We start from the raw sequence: 22,651 nt of genomic DNA, 5'->3' as shown, positions 1-22,651 counted from the left end.
GTCAAGCGGACCTCAGTCTCCCATGAGCCGTGGCAAAATGCCGGGACAACGCGAGGAAGAAGATAATCATTTATTTAACCGAAACCAAAGGTTCCATTTCAAGGTTTACCCTTGAATTACCAATAAACGTTTAGTCGAAAGATCTCTTCACCGACAACCTGAGCGAAACAATGCCACATGAATTTACTAAAAGTTGTCGATAGAACGATATAGTGAGGGAAGTAGTATCACCCAATGTATGGGACGTGCAAATTTTGGTATCGGTTGAATTCACTTGGCACAGATGTATGTAGTATGTAGCGAATGTCTACCGGGCTCAAATAACTTAGCTTTACGTATATGACATCTGTGCTAAGTGAATTCATCCGATACCAAAATTTGCACCTTTAATGACACTACTTCCCTTAATACCTATTCGACGAAAAGTTTGTAGGCAAAACAAGGGGATACCCGTTTTCAACTCGTTGGGAAAAATACTTGGAATATCGCTCGTATCGTAGACGTATCTGCTTGTTTAAAAATTGGTAGGTACATGATTTTTTTCATTGATTAGCGTTTGAAATTATTTCAAAATGGGGGAGCCATTATGGGGGTTAGGGGGAGGACAGCTCCCATGCAGTAGACCTCAGAGCCAAAGCGAAGATCGTGAATTCAAACTCCCTACTACCATCTGTTCAAGAAATATGTAGGTACTACTTATAGCAAGCCTGTAAATTAGTACAGTCAGCCAAGAAAGTGGTCTACCACTTTTCGACTCTATCAATCAGATGATAGAGTTGAAAACACCAACCACTTTCTTGGCTGACCGTACAATTTCAATTAAATAATATGTTTGGCTGCGCGAAACGTCTGACATGGACGATTATCATATAATTGATTTGTTGATACCGCTTCGAGAGAAGATATTCTGTGTTTGAATAGTCAAATTGTGTTGTTATTATAAAATAGAAATCAGAAAACAAATATTGTGATGTTCATCTTACAACTAGCTGTTGCCCGCGACTTCGTCCGCGTGGACTCTTATCTTGAACATTTTACATCTTGAGTACCTACAATTTTCATCGATGCAAACTTTATAATACAAACTTTTAATATAATATTAATGCCCTATTACTAAGTTTGAAGTTCCTAGCTTGAAAGCTTGAAAAAAAAATGTTTGATATTCATACAAACTTTCAACTCCTTTTGCACCACGTTACGATGAATCTTCAAAAACGCTGAAATGACTTCTCTTGTAATTTAATTTAATACCTTTTTGCAAAGTTTCAAGTCCCTAGCTTAAAATCAAATTTGCACCCGAAGACGAACTTTCATCCCCCTTTTAACCCCCTTAGGGGTATAATTTCCAAAAGCGTTGCAATAACTTTTTTTGTAATCAGCTATTACGCTTTTCTAATAAGTTTCAAAGCATTTGTAATGGATGAAAACTTTCAACCCCTTTTAACCCTGTTAGGGGATGAATTTTACAAAACGCTGAAATCATTTTTATCCCCATATACAAAGATTCAAGTCCCGCGTTCGAATAAAAATTTGATATCCATACAAAATTTTAACCCCTTTTTCACCACTGTGGTGCGGGAAGTTGGAGGAGCAATTAAACAAGTGGATGCTGATTAAGGACTAAAATTTTATTCAATAAACACGTAATTTATAGCTACAAATCAGCAAGGTTGCATTATTACTTACTTATGAACTAACTCCTTACATCTCCCACGGAAAAGAGAAAAAAAAATTACATAAGTTTTTTTTTTTTTTACATTGGTGTAAAATAAAACTTAGTTCTATTTTTATGAACTAACAATGGCTTACCATTAATTAACCGACTTCCAAATCTCAAAGAAGGAGGTTATCAATTCGGTTGTATGTTTTTTTTTTATTTTTTTTATTTTTTTTATGTTTGTTACTCCATATCTCCGTCATTACTAAACCGATTTTGAAAATTCTTTTTTTGATTGAATGTATATGCATACAGATTGGTCCCGTTTTTATCAAAACCCAGTTCTGATGATGGGATCCATGAGGAATCGAGGGAACTCCTCAAATCTTAAAGGCATACATATAGTGATTTTTGGGTTTTTATCAACAAATCAAGCATATACATCCAAAAAAGTGACATTTGATGAAGTGGAACTGCTGATGATGATCAGAACGGAACTCTTCAACGACGCATAGTTCACGGTTGGCGATTTGTCCTCTTCGTTACGTTTGTTAAGCAAGTTAAGTTTTTAAGCCACATTTTTGTCAAGCTCGAGTTCTGATGATGGGATCCATGAGGAATCAAGGGAACTCCTCAAATCTTAAAGGCATGCGTATAGAGATTTTTGCATTTACATCAGAAAATCAAGCATTTTCATTAAAAACTGTTGCATTTGATGAAGTGGAACAGCTGATGATGATCAGAACAGAACTCTTCAACGACGCATAGTTCACGTTTGTCGATTTTTCCTTTTCGTTATGTTTGTTAAACAAGTTAAGTTTTTAAGCCACATTTTTGTCAAGCTCGAGTTCTGATGATGGGATCCATAAGGAATCGAGGGAACTCCTCAAATATTAATGGCATACGTATAGATTTTTTTGTATTTTCATCATAAAAACAAGCATTTACATTAAAAACTGTCGCATTTGATGAAGTGGAACTGCTGATGATGACCAGAACAGAACTCTTCAACGACGCATGGTACACGTTTGGTGATTACGAATTTCGGTTTTGACTTGGACTGGGACCCGGACTCGGGCTCATACCCGGATCCGGTTCGGACCCGGACTCAGACCCGGACTCGGACCCGGACTCGGACCCGGACTCGGACCCGGACTCGGACCCGGACCTTGACCCGGAAAACCACTATGATACCTTAACTAAATAAATCACTAAATAAAGTATGATGATGCCAATCTTACTAGCCCTTCCCGCTTAAACCCCCGTATCCCGCACCGCATGCGCCATTAAGTGGGTTAGCTTAGGTTTGAACTGCGATCCTCACAGAACCGAACTGCTATCTGAGAAGTGGGTTAGGTTAGGCTAGAACTACGACCCTTATGGCTCCTCTACACGATGGGCCAACGCCGACCACTCCAAGGGACGCGTTTATGCGTTAGAGGGAGCAAGTGATATTGCTATCTCATTCTACCGCATGGCTGCGTCCCTTGGAGTGGCTGGCGTTGGCCCATCCTGTAGAGGAGCCATTACAGAAGCGAAATGCTAGTAGAAAAGTGGGTGGTTTTACCTCCTTTTCTACGTAGTGTACCAACTACAATAATCTTTCACCGGCTCCCATGGAAGTCGGTTTTTTTTTCTTAAAAATTATTTCTATCTCCACATTAGGTGAAAGATCTTTCAATACTTTATATGGGCCCAAGTATATACTATCTAACTTACTGCCTACTTCATTTTTTATTAAAATTAAATCATTGGGCTTATACATAATAGGTTTCTTATTACAATCGTATTTTTCTTTTCTTTTCATTTTTGATTTTATCAAGTTATCTCTAGCCTCTTTTTGAGATACCTGGAGTCTATATTTTAACTCTTTAGGGTAGCTTTCGTGATTGTACAAAGGTTCTACAATATTACCCATTAAATTGCTAGGAAGTGAGCATTTCCTACCGTATACAAGTTCAAATGGCGTGTATTTAGTTTCAGTGTGAACTGAAGTGTTAAAAGAAAAACTCCAGAAAGGCAGCCATGTACTCCATGTTTGTGGATGCTTTTCTGATTGTATACGTAAAAAAGCAGCCAAGTGCTTGTGTGTATTTTCCAACGCACCTATGCTTTGATGGTGGTAGGCTGTAGAGTTCAATTGGTCTATATTTAGAAGTTTACTTACCTCTTTGAAAGTAGCTGACAGGAACTCTGTACCCTTGTCGGTCGCTATCCGTTTCGGAATGCCATATCTAAGTAAGAAATTGTTGACAAATACTCGAGCGACTTCCTCACTCTTCTTTGAAACCAATGGATACGCTTCGACATATTTAGTTAATTCGCACTGTACGGTCAGTATATAAGTATAATTATTCTCATCGAGTTCGACTGGGCCTATTAAATCTAAGAAAACTTTTTCGAACGCGTACGTGGCGGTTGTGGTAATAACCATGGGTTCTTTTATTGGAATTGAGTACTTATGTTTTTGGCATTTATCACAACTCCTTACAAATTTCCGTATATCTTCCTCCATATTGGGCCAAAAATAATATTTTTTAACGTTATTGTACATCCGTCTCATACCCGCGTGGCCACTGGTGGGTAAAAGATGGAAATCATTCAATATTACCTTTCTTTGATCTTTGTCGTCTACTCTTATTAAATCTTTTAAAATACATAGTCTTAAGTTCGAACTGCAGTCTGACTTTTTAAATTCATGCAATAATTTCTCTATAAATATGTAGTTATTTTTATTTTTCTTTATATATATCACGTTAACGTTTATTTTCCTACAAAAATTATCTAACTCTTTCACAAATTCGCCTGGCGATAATTGCGATGAAGAATCTAGATATTTAATAAACAATATTTTCTTTAATGAATCATAGAGAAATATTTTATTTTCCACGCACACTTGTATATGATTCCGTTTCTTAATTAATTCTTGTCGTGTCAAAAATTGTAATTCTACCGACTTCTGAGGTTTACTATGTGTTTCCACGATTTTCGGTTGATCAGGCCGATCATCTGTAGAATCAATAGTCTGCCTAGAAGTAGCAGAAGCCTTCCTAAACTGTGATCTTGTCATTACATTAATACTTTCATTCATTTCCTTTAATTCATCGCTATTTATACAAATACGTGACAATGCATCGGCCGGTGCGTTATCCGATCCCTTCACATACTCCACTTTGAAATCATACTCCTCTAGCGCTAGCCTGAACTTGAGTAATCGACTTGAGGGATCGCGCATGCTAAATAAATAAACTAATGGTTTATGATCCGTTCTGATTATGAACTTACGCCCATATAAATAAGGTCTAAAATGTTTTATGCTCCATACTATGCCAAGTAGTTCTTTATCTACGGTCGGGTAGTGCTTTTCGGCTTTATTTAATGTTCTACTGGCAAATGCTACTGGCCTATTATCAAAATTACTTAAGGTAGCTCCAAGTGCGTATGCTGACGCATCAGTTTGCACAATAAATGTGTTATTTTCTGATAAATCTGGGTATTGCAATACAGGTGTCGATGTCATAGCTTCTTTAAGTTTTTCAAAAGATTTTTGACAGTTATTATCCCAATTAAATGTTACATTTTTACGTGATAAGTGGTTTAATGGCAAAGCAATTTTTGCGAAATTTCGAATAAATTTTCGATAATAATTAGCGAATGCAACGAATCTTTTTACTTGGTCTGAACTAGTCGGTGTTGGATAGTTTTTAATTGCACTTATTTTTTCTGGATCGGGTAACACACCGTTAGATGACACTACGTGTCCTAAATACAATATTTCTTTTTTTAAGAACTCACACTTACTTGGATTTAACTTAAGGTTGACTTTCCGTAATCTTTTAAAAACATCCATTAAATTAGAATTGTGGTTATCTAGATTCTTTCCGAAAACGATTAAATCGTCCAAATAAATTAGACACTTGTCATATGTTAAACCAGACATTGCTAAATTCATCATTCTAGAAAAAGAATTTGGAGATGACTTGAGACCTTGGGGCATGCGAGTCATGCGCCACTGGCCTGAGGCAAAGGCTGTATAATTTCGACTGTTTTGGTCTAAATTGCATTGATAATATCCATTTGCCAAGTCTAAATGTGTAAAATATACGCAACCTGATAAAGAATCAATAATTTCGGTAATATTGGGAAGTGGAAACTTATCATCTTGAATGCAGTTATTTAATTTTCGGTAGTCTATAACAATACGCCATTTTTTCTCACCACTTTTATCTAATTTTTTGGGAACTATTAGAAGTGGGCTAGACCACTCACTTGAACATTTCTCTATTATGCCTTGTTTTAGCATACTTTCTAACTCAGTGTTTATTAAGTCTTTCTGAGCGTGTGGTAACCTATACGGTTTCGTATAAATAGGACTAGTGTTCTCTTTTAATGTTATTGAGTGATTGTAAATATTTGTCGTTGTTAACTTGTCACCGGGTAAATAAAAAATATCGGAATATTTGGCACATAAGTTTTCTACAGAAATCTGTTCTTCTTTGTTAAGGTTTTCTAATTTTAAATGAGTAAATAAATCCTTTACACGATCTACACTTTTTGAGTCGCATTTATCAAAACAACAAATATCATAATCACTCGCTTTATGTATTACTAGCTTTAAATCACTTAGTTTAATCTCTTTTTCGGTCGTATTTAATATTTTTATAGGTAATTTTCCATTGGAAGGTCTAACTATTGAACTAGCCAAAAATATACCGTCTTGCAATTCTGATGAAAACACTACGCAATCTTCTTCTAAGTTTGTAGTCACGAAATGTAATGATTCGGTTCTTGGTGGAAGAGTTAAATGAGTTCTATCATTTTCAAAAGGTATACAAACTGTCTCATTCTTACTTGATTCTAAGGTCAATTCCATATTTCGTAAATCTATCAAAGCGCGGTATTTTAAAAGAAAATCTTTACCTATTATTCCGTCCCACGTGGTTGAAAAGAAGTCGTCAAAAATATAAAACTTATGTTGAAATACATGGTCACGTTCCGTTAATTCAATGTAAGCATATCCGATTGCTTGTTTTGTTCCACCTATTCCGTTAATAATTAACTTGTCTTTATAAATCGGAATATCTAATTTCAAAGCGATCGCCAACTTCAAAGCACAGATCGAGGCACCGGTGTCACATAACCATAATTGTCTTTTGTTTTGCACATTGAAATAAACTAAACATGTATCATTACTTGCAAATATAGATTCATTATCCACGAAAAAACTGATTTGGGCTCACATTTTTATCAGTTTCAGTTTCAGCCGTAAAAATACGGTTGTTGCGATATCCATTGTTTCCATGAAAAGTGTTAGACTTACCTCGGTTTCCTTGGTAGTTTCTGCCTCGGTGATTGCTCTGGAACTGGTAGCCTCCTCTGCCAGCTCCTCTGCTCCTGTAGTTGTATGATGCTCCTGTTGCCGAATGTCCTGGGTTGTGTAGCGTCCTTGCGCCTGAAGAGTAGTGTGGTTGCCCCCTATAAGAGCCACGCCCTCGAACGTACCCTCTACTGAAATAAGTTGTTTTACGATGGTTAAAAGAAAATACATCACTTGACGTATTGCTTGAAGTCGTCTCTTCGTCCTTGGCACCCTGTATGGCGTCTTTTAAAGAGTCGTAATCACGAGCTGCAATAATTGTACTTACTCGACGATTGCGCAATCCGTCCGCGAATCTTTTAATCGCTTGTTTTTCATTAAGACCTTTTAATACTTCAAATGCATTTGAGTCACCGTCTGATTGCGCGATCGTGAGATCTACAAACATTTTCGACAATTTTTGACCAAAGTCATCAATCGAAGACTCTCCTTGTCTCAAGGTCTGCAATTTATTTTGAATAGCTGTGGCTGATTTTTTAGGCAACAATAGTTTTTTCATATCTGTCACTAAATTTTGGACAGAAGTGTATGACGAACTTAACTTTAATTTAGCTACTTGTGTAAGTCTATTTTTCAAGACAAAGTTTATGAACTGTTGTTTCGCGTCACTTTTTAAGGTAGAGTCGTAGTATTCTATAGAGTCTATTAATTGATTAATTGCAACTTCATCGTCCGTCATGGACGGTATTAATGAAAGCGCTATTTTCAAGTTAAACTCGCCCATTTTGAAATTTTTATTAGACGGTGGATTTGAACTTGTATAGGTTTTGTGACAAAAATCCTCTATTTGCTTATACAAACTCCTAATATGTTCATAAAAACTCTGAATATCCAATAAGCTTTGACCAGTCAGTTTTTTCTTATCGATATCTACCTGGACTTGTTCACAAATTTTTAGATAGTTAGAATATATTAAAAATGCCTCTTCTAACTTTGCATTAAGGACTTCAGGCGTCCTTCTATCATAACTAAGCTTAACTAAATATTCTTTAATGGTTTTTAAATCACCAAGTAACTCTTGCAATTTACTTATCATATCAAATTAACATATTTATCTTAACATTAAAAAAAAATCTTACGATCATGAAAATGAAGTATGCAGACAATCCTTGCTGAGAAATAAAGAAAACTTACGCGTAGGTACGCTCTAATTACCGTTCATGCCGATTTTTACACTAATTTCACTTCACATTACCGAATACGCGCACTTCACTTTCACTCTGGAATCGCCGTAATGTCCTGATGCTGGATACTGGGTCACTCGTTCATCTTGTTTGCTGAATAACAAACACCTCGAGCAGGTCCACATTGATGGCAGTGAGTGTGTGTCTCGCGAAGATCTCGATTGAAAGAGCGGCGAAGGTTGTATTGCACGATCAAATCTCTTGACCATTTGTCGTGGCACTTCTTGTATATCTTATAGCAAGCGTAGAGTACTCCGATGGCCAATAGTGCACAAATCACTATCATAACAATGCTGATCGACGATAAATGATTTTTCATCTCGTGCAGATGAGCGTCGTTGGCAGATTTCCCCGCAGCGTTTTGGTTGATGAAAATATCTTCTTTTTCGACTCTTGAATTACACATTGTTCGATTTTATTAAAAAAAACTCGAATGATGTATGAGTGTGTCGGCTATTGTCCGATTAATGCAATTTCGCAACCGCGGCGGCGCGCGAACCCGACACCTCACGTGGCAGGATCGCCATGTGGTGCGGGAAGTTGGAGGAGCAATTAAACAAGTGGATGCTGATTAAGGACTAAAATTTTATTCAATAAACACGTAATTTATAGCTACAAAAACAGCAAGGTTGCATTATTACTTACTTATGAACTAACTCCTTACACCACCTTAGGGGATAAATTTTCAAAAACGCTGAAATCAGTTTTCTTGTATTTTAATTTAATACCTTTTTGCAAAGTTTCAAGTTCCTTACTTAAAATAAAATTTGCACCCCAAGACGAATTTTCATCCCCTTATTAACCCCCTTAGGGGTAGAAATTCCAAAACGTTGCAATTACTTTTTTTTGTAGTCAGTTATACGCCTTTCTAAGAAGTTTCAAAGCATTTGTAGTGGATTCAATTCAAACTTTCAACCCCTTTTTAACCCTGTTAGGGGATGAATTTTACAAAACGCTGAAATTACTTTTCCTGTCCTTTAATAATATCCCCAAATACCAAGATTCAAGTCCCGCTGTCGAAAAAATTTTTGATATCCATACAAACTTTCAACCCCTTTTTCACCACCTTAGGGGATGAATTTTCAAAAACGCTGAAATTAGTTTTCTTGTATTTTAATTTAATACATTTTTGCAAAGTTTCAAGTTCCTAGCTTAAAATAAAATTTGCACCCCAAGACGAACTTTCATCCCCTTTTTAACCCTTTTAGGGGTTGAATTTCCAAAAACGTTGCAATTACTTTTTTTTCTAATCAGCTATTACGCCTTTCTAAGAAGTTTCAAAGCATTTGTAATGGATTCGAACTTTCAACCCCTTTTTAACCCTTTTAGGGGATGAATTTTACAAAACGCTGAAATTACTTTTCCTGTCCTTTAATAATATCCCCAAATACCAAGATTCAAGTCCCGCTGTCGAAAAAATTTTTGATATCCATACAAACTTTCAACCCCTTTTTCACCACCTTAGGGGATGAATTTTCAAAAACGCTGAAATTAGTTTTCTTGTATTTTAATAATATATCTTTTTACGAAGTTTCAAATTCCTAGCTTAAAATAAAACTTGAACCCCATACAAACTTTCATCCCCTTTTTAACCCCCTTACGGGTTGAATTTCTCAAAATCGCTTCTTATCTCTTGTAAACTTTATAAATTTAATCTAGTGTGCAAATTTCAACTTTCTATCTTTTGTAGTTTCGGCTCTGCGTTGATGAATCAGTCAGTCAGTCAGTCAGTCAGGACACTTGCATTTATATATATAGATAGATTTTTAACAACTTACATGCTACATGCAATTCCTGTCCTATTTTGGATTTAGAGAATTACAATATACTTAAAGTCGATAAATTTAGACGTTTGCGGCTTTTTTGTTATGCATGGTGGCGCTCAAAAAGAAGATGACTGTATTTTTAGGGTTCCGTACCTCAAAAGGAAAAAACGGAACCCTTATAGGATCACTCGTGCGTCCGTCTATCCATCCGACTGTCCGTCTGTTGTCACAGCCTATTCGCTCCGAAACTACGGGACTAATTAAGTTGAAATTTGGAACACATATGTAAGTCTGTGACCCAAAGACGGACATATAACGTCAACAAATCCTTGGGCCGTGTCCGATCCGGAATTTCCGACGCATCGTTTCCTATGGAAAGCATCACGTGATCGCCGGTCACGTCATAGAAAATTAAGCTCCGGAAGCTCCGGCCCGGACAAGGGCCAGTATAACGTGAGTCGTCCTTAACACATCATGTTAGATCTGGTTTTTGAACTGACCATTCAGGTTTTTCAAGACGTCTCACTTACATTTCACGTACAAAAAAAATCATTTTCAAAAATTATGTGATGTACATACTTACGGATCCCTTAAACGCGAGTCCGACTCGCACTTGAACAGATTTTTTAAATAAGCGAGATACCTACTTATAGCTCTGCCAGGTTTGTGCGTTTTATATTAAATAGAACTCTTCTTCATAAAAAGCATTACATTATTTTTTATTATCATAAAACCCGCTTTTGAACTGAGTGCACCAGGTGGCTCTAATCGCATCAAATTAGAAGTGTCTCGAGCTAATGCAGGCAATGCAGCAATATATCCAACCTAATCTCATTTATTGTGCCTTTGTTGCCACGACAGAGTGAAACGAGTAGGGTGCCTTTATGGAGTCGCTTTCAGTAGGTACCATTGGAATATCTTCAGGGATTATATCAAAAAGTTTAATGAAACTCGTGTTTGGCCTTACAATATAATGGTCAGGAAGCCAGCATCTACAACAGGTTTTGACTGAAAACTGTACTGATGATTGACATCGGGCCCGATTCAGATTTTATTTTATTTGACATTTGCGCGATTCTGGAGATACTCTTGAACGATTTTCACAGGATATGACTTAGAGATCCAATTCACATCTAATAGATATCTTACTCTATCTAACGTAAAAGTGACATTGGTTGCCCGAATTGCACTGCAAAAGAGAACTAGTTGATATCTAAACTGTAACGTATCTAGAATGGATCTAGTACGTCTCATCTCTTGTGAATATCCTGAAGTTCGAATACGGCAGATCGACAGAACCTACCTACAGACAGTGTAGGGGTATGTAACGAAATTTGGCTGCAGACTTGGTTGGACTTAACTCGTAAACGTTGAGAGATGTACTACTTTCTAACAACGTACTCTGTCGAAGTATCATTTTATACAGTCTATGGTGTAAGTTCTTGCTTCGTGCAATGCAAGTTTCTTATTAAACATAATATAATTATAAAAGCTAGTATCTTGAGACTTATAGGGCTGATTTAGACGGCGCGCGAACTCGCATGCGATTTGAGTTACATTGCGCACTGTTGGCTACGCCCAATTCAACCGACCGCCGATCAAAATCCGCAATGTAATGAAACTCGCAACTTGCAACGGAATGCAGCTATTACAACTTAATGAAAACATTGTTCCAGTCACCAGATGTGACCGCTTACGTCAAATCCCTCCTATTCCCCTCAAGCACCCTCAATAACACCGTAAAACAAAACGTTCCGTTATACATCTCTGCATTTCGACTTCGTTCAGTATTTTCCGATTGCACTCTCTCGGCAATGTACTACAAAGCTTTTGAATTACAGAATAAAGCCAGCAATAACATCGAGCCCTGAGCAATGGAAAATGATATTGTTACCATAATCATTCCGGTCCTTGCTTTTTTGGGAATCCGCTTCCATAGCAAATTATTTTAGGGTCGTCGGATTGAGGATTCTAATCGAATCGTATATAATCGCGGGTCACGATTGACTAGGCAGCGATAAATTATAGGTTTTCATTTACTTTGTTCTTTATGCGGATACATAAAATTATACCGTTTTGGTCCGCTCTGCCAGCAGAAATTGTGTTTTTACGTTTGTTTATGTTACCTTTGTCTCTTGATTAAATAGGTACCGTAAAATGGGGTGAGTAGGGTCAAAACTGATATTCAAACCTCGATAACATTTTATTTTTACCCGACTACGGCAACGCAAAAGGAGGGTTATGATTTTGACCGGTATGTATGTGGGTATGTATGTATGTATGTATGTATGTATGTATGTTCATCTGTTCCCTCATAACTTCTAAAGTACTTATTATAATTTAACAAACGATGAGTCATTCGAATCGTCTTAATCGTCCGCTGGTTATAGGCTATATGGCGTCACAAAAAAATGAACACTGCGCCCTCTACAGGTCATAAAGTCACGAACCAAAAAAATAAAATAAAGTAATGATGACGTGATATACATCATTGTAAAGAGCTCAATTAGCACATTTCAAATATATAAATATTGTTAGCTTTTGCACCCGGCTTTGCTTGCATGCGCCAGATAAAACATTAAATTTTCAGTTAGGTGATTCGAACTATGAATCTACAAGCGCTCTGGATTCTATCCGCGTGTTACGCGACTACGGCGATACAAGAAGGTTTTTGCAAAAGAAATTTGTTTGGCCGCTATACATGGTGTTTTTTTAATGTCCTGCAACATTTTATAACGTGAATAGGTATAGAAGTCCTGGCCCCAATTTCACATCGGTGACAGGTGCGACGAATTGTAAAATCACTGTTGCTGACGTCACAGGCATCCATGGGCTACGATTACCACTTACCATCGGGCGGGCCGTATTCCTGTTTGCCACCATCATTGTATTATTAAAAAAAACTTTATTATATCGGAAAAAAACAGATATTTCTCTTGCTAAATCTCGCCTTCGGCGCCCTCATACTAAACGTGTCGGGCGTAGCCCGACGTACGCGTTGCAGTACTAGAAGAGTCGGGCGTAGCCCGACATACGCGTTCCAAAGCCGGGCGCCTTCGGCGCCCTCATACTAAAAGTGTCGGGCGTAGCCCGACATACGCGTTCCAAAGCCGGGCGCCTTCGGCGCCCTCAAAGTCGAAGGCGCCCTCATACTAAAAGAGTCGGGCGTAGCCCGACGTACGCGTTCCAAAGCCGGGCACCTGCGGCGCCCCCATACTAAAAGAGTCGGGCGGAGCCCGACGTACGCGTTCCAAAGCCGGGCGCTTTCGGCGCCCTTATACTAAAAGAGGGGCGCAGCCCGACATACGCGTTCCAAAGCCGGGCGCCTTCGGCGCCCTCATACTAAAAGAGTCGGGCGTAGCCCGACGCAAGCGTTCCAAAGCCGGGCGCCTTTAGCGCCCTCATACTAAAAGAGTCGGGCGGAGCCCGACGTACGCGTTGCAAAGCCGGGCGCCTTCGGCGCCCCCATACTAAAAGTGTCGGGCGTAGCCCGACGTACGCGTTCCAAAGCCGGGCGCCTTTAGCGCCCTCATACTAAAAGAGTTGGGCGGAGCCCGACGTACGCGTTGCAAAGCCGGGCTCATACCAAAAATGTCGGGCGTAGCCCGACGTACGCGTTCCAAAGCCGGGCGCCTTCGGCGCCCTTATACTAAATGAGTCGGGCGGAGCCCGACGTACGCGATGCAAAGCCGGGTGCCTTTGGCGCCCTTATACTAAAAGTATCGGGCGTAGCCCGACGTACGCGTTCCAAAGCCGGGCGCCTTCGGCGCCCTCATACTAAAAGTGTCGAGCGTAACCCGACGTACGCGTTCCAAAGCCGGGCGCCTTCGGCGCCCTCATACTAAAAGAGTCGGGCGTAGCCCGACGTACGCGTTCCAAAGACGGCCGCTATCGGCGCCCTCTTAGGCACTAAAGGAGTCGGGCGTAGCCCGATACCGCGGCGCTCTGCGTGCATTTCTGTACTGAGGACGCCCTCGCAAAAGTAACATAAAGTGACTTCGAAAAGTTAGTAACGAAATCATGACCCCAAAATTAATTAAATAAAAAATAAGTTCAAAAACTAAAACCCGACTACTGCAAATCGCGCCCTAAAAAGTATGAAACAAGATAGAATTCTTATCTAAAATGATCAAGCAGGAATTATTATAAATGTTACCATTTCTTTATATAAAAATACAACGTAATATAATTTACTGAATTTTATATATATTTACAGAGATTCAGAGGATCGCCGTGGTCGTATGCCACATTACTTTTAAGTTTATAATCGTGGCATACGACCACGGCGATCCTCTGAATCTCTGTAAATATATAAAAAATTCAGTAAATTATGTTACGTTGTATTTTTATATAAAGAAATGGTAACATTTATAATAATTCCTGCTTGATCATTTTAGATAAGAATTCTATCTTGTTTCATACTTTTTAGGGCGCGATTTGCAGTAGTCGGGTTTTAGTTTTTGAACTTATTTTTTATTACATATGAAAACTGAATGATGACATAATAAGTGTTCCGGACATTTGTATTTTAGTTTTTATTTTATTTTGGGTAGTTCCATCCATCACATAACTTTGGCGATAAAGATAAGATTGTTGGATCGATTTTTTTTATTATGCGTATTAGGTACTATAGCTCCATTTTGCCTATGACAGTTCTGGACTCAGGATTTAAGTTCACTGGATTTTACCAGAATCGTTTAAAGAAAACAGTAAATAGATGGTACGTGGTACCTATACATCGGAGTTGGACTTATTAGAGGTGTAAATAAATCGTAGGTTTTACAGGATATTAAGAGATGAACTATTTAGATAGCTAAACATTCTAAGGCCCACTTGCACCATCCTACTAACCCGGGGTTAAGCGATTAAACCGTTAACCTAGAATCGAATTGTACTGGTAACCATGGTAACTCCAGGTTTAACCGGTTAAACCCGGATCAATGGAATGGTGCAAGTGGGTCTTAGTACCTATATATCCTTTGTCGCATGGCAGATAACTACGTTTTACAATTTGTCCTCTAGAGTGCAAAATAATTTGATGCAAATTTTGAGTAGTTTTCTCAAGTTTGCTGGTAGGATGGACTTTTAAAAATTACATTAACTAGATTATTCTTTTATTTTTTAGATACAATATTTTTCACTATTACTTTGAATTGATACAGTCAAGTGTAAACATATGGGTGCACTCATTGCATTTGCTCCTTAGTTGCAATTGCCTTTTCTGACTTTAAATCTGTTATTAGAGTCTATCGTAGTTTTCGGAAATCTCAGGCAATCATGACGTCACTAGCGACCGCCCTCGTGTTGACATACCTAAACAAGATTACAATTACTAACAAGCCAATCTCAGGAATGAGCTATATCCTGCCTGGCGAGGGGCCACGGAGCCCCGAGCGGCCCAGTGCGCCGCCGGCAATACACGTAAGTACACCTGGATTTTATTTTAAGGAATCATTATTCATTTAACATACTTACAAATACAAATAATTTATTTACAAACAAGATATAAACAGTGGTATTACTAAACGAAATTAAAAACTAGGTTAAATCTAAAATAGGCCCTTGAGGCATTGTACCAAGGATGCTGGCGGCATTTCCTTGTTGTATCGCAATGCCGAATATGCGTTGTGCGAGGTGGCCGCCAGCTCTTCGGTCCCAACTCCCAAGTTACGACAACCAGACACTTCGCGATGTCTACGAACTTGTGCGCGCTGGGACCCCATGGACCTAGGGTTTCAATGCCATGCCAAAGAATTCTTTAACATACTTATATCTACATTACATTTTCATTTACTTTATATACCTTTAATCAGTCCGTAGTTGATCATAAATTAATAGTCATATTTATCTTCTTATCGACGGCCCCAGTTGACCTGTACATACGCAGTTGTTTCTTTGGGTATTCCACAATGTTCAGTAATTTAAATAAATAGGTATTTTTATTATTTCTATGTTTACTGATATTTGAATGTTAATAAAAAAATAATGTGTTAAGTAATTGAAGATGGCTTCCTCTCAACGTCATACCGCAAAGATAATAACTCAAATCCTTCCATGACATCTGGTCTGGGAGTATCAAAATAAATTAGTTTGACCTAAGGAAATTGGCGAAGAATTTAACTGTGTAATAGAAATGACACGTGTATTCAAAGCATGGAAAAATTGACTGATTATAGTGATTATGCCTTTTATCAACTTTTAAAGAAGTAGAAATTTTGAACAACAGCAAGAACATCAAGCCACTTTCTTTATGATGTCCATTTGTCCACAGGATATACGCATAACTTTAAAGCACCCGCGTCACTGTGGACAGCTACAATGATTAGCCATTCTATTCAGTAATTCCAGTATTACTCATATCCTTATTATAAATATACGTATTATCACCGAAGCATCACGTGCGTAAAACTAAATCCTTGAAGGCAATTGGCTGGGACAGGTCACACTCGGCACAATGGTCCATTGAGCCTGCCTTTATTGGTTAATGTTGGATAATGTTAAAATACGCGGGGGATAGGCACCTACTTAGGTACGTCAAACCAAGGAAATCATACATTCTAACTAAAATATTTTGGTACCGTAAAATGGGGTGAGTAGGGATTACGAGGGCAGTTGGGTGATGAATGGGGTGAGGAGGGATGACAGAGAGGGGAGTTGATTTTTACAGGCTACTGCGTAGTAAGTAAGTTCGATTATCTTGAAAACCACGAAACTTTTATTAGAGGTATAAGTGCATTTTCTAGACTAGCCTATGGTGCCCTGTCGATGGTTAGAAGGTTGTCCATTAATTACTGGACATCCTGTATAAAAATAAAGTTTTATCGAGGTTTGAATGTCAGTTTTGTCCCTACTCACCCCATTTTACCTGACGATTTAAATGTATGTTTTGTTATTTATAAAAATATCTTAAACAGGAAATGACTATTGCGAAAAATACCACGCATCTACCAAACTCGTTTGTTATAAATGTGTTTAGGTATGTTTGTTTAGTGTAATTGTGTACAAAATTAAGCTTCATAGCGTTTTGCAACAAATACCTACTTTTGATTAAATTCTCCGTTCCCGCTACCTACCCAAAGGTGATCCTGGAAGAGATCGCTCTGTAGCGATAAGACCGCATGTTGTCTGCCTTTATCTTCAGTCAATTACTGTTTCTTTAATCTTTTACTGAGGTGCAATACAGATTATTCCATCTATGTATTTTCTATTTTTCTATCTGTTCTGGATGCCTAGCCAAGATGCCAATCGTTCGCTCCATAGCGAACGATACGCTAATGTTTTTCTGTCGCACATATAATATGGAAGAGTGATAGAGAGATTACCGTTTCGCTACGGCGCAGCTTTGTTAGGTTAGGTTAGCCCCTGTTAGGTTAAACTTCTTTTTATCGAAATTTCTATTTTAGACAAACTAACAAAATGGAATGAAAGCACAAAAGTAAAGAGTTAACAAAAGAACCTACACCAAAAGGAGTGAACCAAAGGGCCTGAGTTACTACTCACCTAATTACTTCCTTAGACATTTAATCAGGTCGTACGTTTGTGCCATAGCTCAAGGCGGCGAAATTAAAACCACCCCAAATTAGGCAAAGTTGACACGCTTGGCAAAATGGTCTGTAAAATTTGCCATGCAAGCTATGGTGTTCAAAAGTAATGGTTTTAAAAAATGCAAGGATTATGTTTTTTGGCTTCTAAATCTTATAGTTAATACTTAAGTATATGAAAAAAGTGAAACACGGGGGCATAATTTTTTTTGATATTTGTACATCAAATTGTGTGAAAATATTTTCCATATCCTCGACTCGACTATCCTCTTAAGCTTTCTACGCTACGCTTTTTCTAGTAGACGATTCGCTCGTGCTACGCTCTCTTTTAATAAATTTTATTTTTGCATGGACGATATGGACAACGTTTACTTTTCCGATAGACGCCTCTAATATACATGTCTGAGTATATCTTTGTAAACATTGTAAAACTAATACACCTAGCATCATCAAATAAAGTGTTTAATACAATTAAACCACGGAAAACAGACATAACTTGGGAGACTCCACTACGACACCGCCATTGCGGCGATGCTCGTCTTCCAGTGACAAGGACTGTCCTTGCCGCGCTAATAGTGATGTGACCATTTCCAATACCGATTGTACGGCTGTACTCGCGAAAGCCCCATCATCGGTTATCAACATGAATCATTTTGTTCCCAGGTTAAGCAGAATGTTCGTCACCACGCTGTTCTTGGGTCTGTGCATGTTCGCACGAGCAATGCCTCCGGATAAGGTATGTTCCTCTGGTTTAAGCACTTAGTTCATACATTATTATTGTTAATGGTATACATAAGTTTAATCGAGTCGTTATTTTAGTCGAATAATCGCACGTTCTGATGTGCCCCTGAAAAGTTTCAAAAATTGCTAAATCTCCAAAGGGGAAAAATTTTGGAGACTTATATTTTAAAATGGAGATTTAAACTTTCCATTTCCAAAACCGAAATTTTCTTTATTTCTTATGATTATATTCCAGACTTTCCTATAAAATTTTCCTATTCAGTCCTAGTCCTAGTGTGCCTGGGTTAATTCTTAGGATAAGGTTACCGAGCTAAGCTAAGCTAAGCTCCCAAAATGAGCCGTGGCAAAATACCGGGATCAGGCTTCCTTTTCACTGAGGTGAAGATGAGACATACGACAACCAATAGCATTGGTTGGAGGTAATTCAGCGGAGCAGAGAAGAGATGTGGATTATAAACAATTCTATTGGTTGATTCCCTCACGTATCTTCTCATTCCCGCTCATTTCTGCTAGGGAGACACTCACATTATTTTGACCAAACTTGTAACTTTCAGCATCCTCGTCCCCTCCACATAATCAAGACCCGCAGCATAGACCTGAACAACGCACACGCTCTGACTATAGAAAGTCGTCTGGAGAAGATCGTGGAACCCACAGGGTACAAGCTGCAACTAGAACCGTACCTTGAGGATGGAGTGTTCAAGGTATTCTTTAATTTACCTCTTTCATACTAGCATCTCCCTTACAACAAAGCTCCATAATAGATATAAGCAACGCACAATCACTGACTAAAAATTGCCTGGACAGACCACAGGCTACAAGCGTCAGCTGGGACCATACTTTGAGGATGGAGTATTGAAGGTTTTCTTTAGTTCGTCTCTAACTGTTATCACACAGGGTAATAAAAAAGGGGATAAAAGATTACACGAATAAAGCCCACTTGCACCGTCCCACTTACCCGGGGTTAAGCGATTAAACCGTTAACCCAGTGTCAAATTGTACTGGTATTAACCATGGTAACTCCAGGTTTAACCGGTTAACACGGGTTAGTGGGATGGTGCAAAAGGCCCTAAGAGTTATATCAGAAAGTTAGACTTTATAATCCTTAACTTTGGATATCTCCTCAGGAGAGACGTGAACCTAAATACCGTGTGGGTATGGTCCGTTTAACGTGTCTCATGTGTGTCGCATGGCCGCCAGGGCCGCGTAGTTAGGAGCATTTGGGGTATGGTTGGGTGGTTTTACGGTACTTGTTCTGTTTTCTTTTCACCAGGGCCGCGTCAGCATCAACGTGAGCTGGCTGCAAGACGCCGATGAACTCAAGGTGCACTGCGCGCACGAGATTGAAATCAGCGACGCGCAGGTCAACGCGCACGTGCCCGCAGTCAAGTAAGTATACAGGGCTTGATTTTACTCACTAAACTGAGCTACTTTTACTATGGGACCAACCCTAAAATCGGGGATTTTTTTTTGGCTTTTCCATAGAAAGCGTCGACATCTGATCAGCCAAAATGTATGAAAAAGTTTTTTTTTTCGGGATTTCGGGGTTGGTGCCATAATAAAAGTAGCTCAGTTTAGCGAGTAGAATCGAGCCCTGAATTTAAAGCCTTATGGTCAGAAACACCCTGTATAACATTGGTGTATTATAAAGACTTTTCCTCACAGATTGCCCAGCCTTAATGCGCACTCTTAACTCACTTCTGGGTAGAACAGACCCTTGCTCCCCAATATGTTTCAGATTTCCAGACATTTTCTAGTCACTAATTGGACTTCCAGACTTTATAATCGAAACACAATGAAAACGCAGACTAAGCACAATCGTATTTAAGCATACAAACAGGATTGTAATCAAACACAATGAACATCTCTAGTTAGACAAGTAAACATGTCTACAGGCCAATCAAGCTCGAATTTCGAGAGAAAATAGGATTCGTATCGTACGTAGCGTGCCGTATAATCAAGGTGCATTATGCTTTACAAGTATATTTAGGTACCTACTAAGTAAGTACCTACTGAAATTTAATAGTTTGCGGTAACAAACTAGAATTTAGTTTTGGTTTATATGATTTCGTTTCTTTGAAATCGTAACTCTGTAGGTATTAAGTTACAGTCTTCAGATAAACTGTGTCAACTTGTCAAAATTCACATCATTTCAGCAAACAACTGGAAAAGGTCACAGTAAAGAAAATCACAACAGACCCTAAGAAGCCCATCGTTTTGCTCCGCCTTGAAAAGATTATACCTAAAGGCTGCAAGGGTACGCTGGAGTTCACCTTCAATGGAAACCTGGAGACGGCGCAGACTGAAGCTTTTTTCAAATCAACTTATCAAACCGAACAGGAGGTCGAGAGGTACGAATATTGTATTCTATAATTTGACGAGTCCGGAGAAGTATTTAGGTGGTTATTTAGTTTCACAAGGAAAATACTTCAAACACTTTTTAGCTAGAGGCAATGATTCTCTTAATCATGTTTTTTTGTACACAATTTTATTGTCAGCTCGACCGCAATTCTGATATGGTAGTTAACGATGCAAAAGCAGTCGAATAGTGAAAAAAGGAAAACAAATGCAACCACATAATAGGGTGGATGGGCTCAATACAAAAGTCTCAAGGTGGAATTGATATAGGAGAAGGGCATGAAGTACTACAAAAACTTGTACCTAGGTATCTATTTCTATGTTGAAACGGGGCGCAGAAAACCCGTTGTTTTAATTCTTCTCACAGAATTATTTTTAAATTATCCTATGAGATTTTATTTCTATCACCAGGATAGTAGCAGCGACCCAGCTACGTCCCAACAATGCTCGTCGCATGTTTCCATGCTTCGACGAGCCGGGATACAAGACCCCGTTCCAATTGAGTGTGGTCCGACCCAAGACCATGGTGGCACTCAGCAACACGCCAGTGGCAAGGATTGAGGAAATGTAAGTACATGGTGAATATTTCATAGCTCTGGTTAGCCAGGACACAAGACCCTGTTCTAACTAAGTGTGGCGCGGCCAAAGTACATGATCATACTCAGTAATGCCCTGTTTTAGAGAAATGTAATTAGAGATATTTAAGTTCGGGAGTTTAGTTTTATCTTGCAGTCTTCTTCTTTGCTAGTCTTTAGACCAGCCAGGATAAATCCCGTTCCGGCTGGGGTGAGGATTAAGATCTTGGTCGTTATAGGAGTGCCACAGTGGAGTTTGAAGAGTTCTCTCGATTTCTCCAAGATCCCACCATCAGCTGCTGACGCAATAATAACAAGACCGACTTTAAAGGATTGGTCCAGACGTTTTGAAAAACGTCTTTGAAGTCGATAATCTAGTACGTTAAGGTAATGGTGTAACTTTTGCAGTGCCGATGAGCCCAACGCAGAATGGGTCCACTTCGAGACCACGCCACCCATGTCCACCTTCACCCTCGGGCTGGTTATCGCTGATCTCATGCAACTGAATAGCAGCTTCTACACTGATGAGAAAGGAAACAAGATTGGTGAGAATTTATTATGTTATTTTTTGTCGTTATTTTTGATTGCTGGGGGAAGTGTCAAGATGGCAATCGTTGATAGAATACGCTAATCGAAACTTAAATAATGTACAAATATTGTTACGTGACTTTTCGTAACACCTGTCTCGATACATTTTAACTTTTCGTTTAGTGTGATCATCTTGGCTAGGTGCATAACAGGAGGAGGGTACTGCTGCGTTATAGACTAGTTAAAGGATGTTCTAAGCTTGCTCGAGTGGGTATAATACTCTAAAAGAGAACATATACCTAGTGTGTTCGGAAGAGACAACATCGTCAGTGACTATCTGCTATCTAACGCCGTTTTTGTTAGACTTGTGTAGCTGTAATAATATCATAAATTTGTATGCCCAAGGGCAGTAATTTTTTAACAAATTTTCTTTCCCCTTTATGCCAAAATTTTCTAACTCTAATAACACATTTATCCAGAACTCCGAGTTTGGGGCCGTCTCGAATACCTGGAAGCACTCAACGGCGTCAACGAAAAATTGGCGCGAGTGTTCAAGGAGGTCGCGAGGTTCTGGCAGGTGTCCCTGCCGCTGAAGAAGTTGGACATCGTCGCGTTGCCCAACTACCAGGGCGTGAAGCCGGCTGACAACTGGGGATTGATCGTGTTCAGGTGAGGAGCTGAGGATCGCCAGGTTGTTGTTCTGCAGCTAACGAGGTTGGACATCGTCGCTGCTTAACTACCAGGGCATGAAGCCGGCTGACAACTGGGGACTGATCGTGTTCAGGTGAGGAGATGAAGATCGCCAGGTTCTGGTTCTAGAGCTAAAGAAGGTGGACGACTTGGACGACGTAGGGCTGCCCAAATGGTGAAACCAGGTGAAAGCCAGCGGATAACCTATAGTCGGTGTAAGTCAATCTTAAGGGT

General features: G+C 39.0%; 2 protein-coding genes across 4 annotated transcripts in view; one reads left to right on the top strand and one right to left on the bottom strand.

The window, feature by feature from the left end:
- Positions 1-22,651, top strand: part of LOC134664632 (aminopeptidase N) — a 199,720-nt gene that overhangs the window by 152,497 nt on the left and 24,572 nt on the right. The window contains exons 2-8 of one of the 3 annotated variants that reach the window (XM_063521366.1): positions 18,191-18,261; positions 18,821-18,970; positions 19,540-19,655; positions 20,423-20,617; positions 21,036-21,191; positions 21,608-21,744; positions 22,207-22,396. In XM_063521366.1, coding sequence (XP_063377436.1) covers positions 18,199-18,261; positions 18,821-18,970; positions 19,540-19,655; positions 20,423-20,617; positions 21,036-21,191; positions 21,608-21,744; positions 22,207-22,396 — 1,007 coding nt within the window. In that variant the 5' untranslated portion in view covers positions 18,191-18,198. Of the gene's footprint in view, positions 1-18,188; positions 18,262-18,820; positions 18,971-19,077; positions 19,128-19,539; positions 19,656-20,422; positions 20,618-21,035; positions 21,192-21,607; positions 21,745-22,206; positions 22,397-22,651 lie in introns of those variants that run through there. The other 2 variants (XM_063521365.1, XM_063521367.1) reach the window with 2 other exon arrangements.
- Positions 594-8,289, bottom strand: LOC134664691 (uncharacterized). Its single transcript, XM_063521436.1, has 2 exons — positions 6,978-8,289; positions 594-670 (listed from the first exon to the last, which is right to left on the bottom strand). The coding sequence occupies exons 1-2, from the start codon at positions 8,068-8,070 to the stop codon at positions 594-596; spliced, it is 1,170 nt and encodes a 389-aa protein (XP_063377506.1). The 5' UTR covers positions 8,071-8,289.

Source organism: Cydia fagiglandana, chromosome 5 (assembly GCF_963556715.1).
Source record: "Cydia fagiglandana chromosome 5, ilCydFagi1.1, whole genome shotgun sequence".
NCBI lineage: Eukaryota > Metazoa > Arthropoda > Insecta > Lepidoptera > Tortricidae > Cydia > Cydia fagiglandana.
This window is presented reverse-complemented; position numbering and strand designations above follow the sequence as displayed.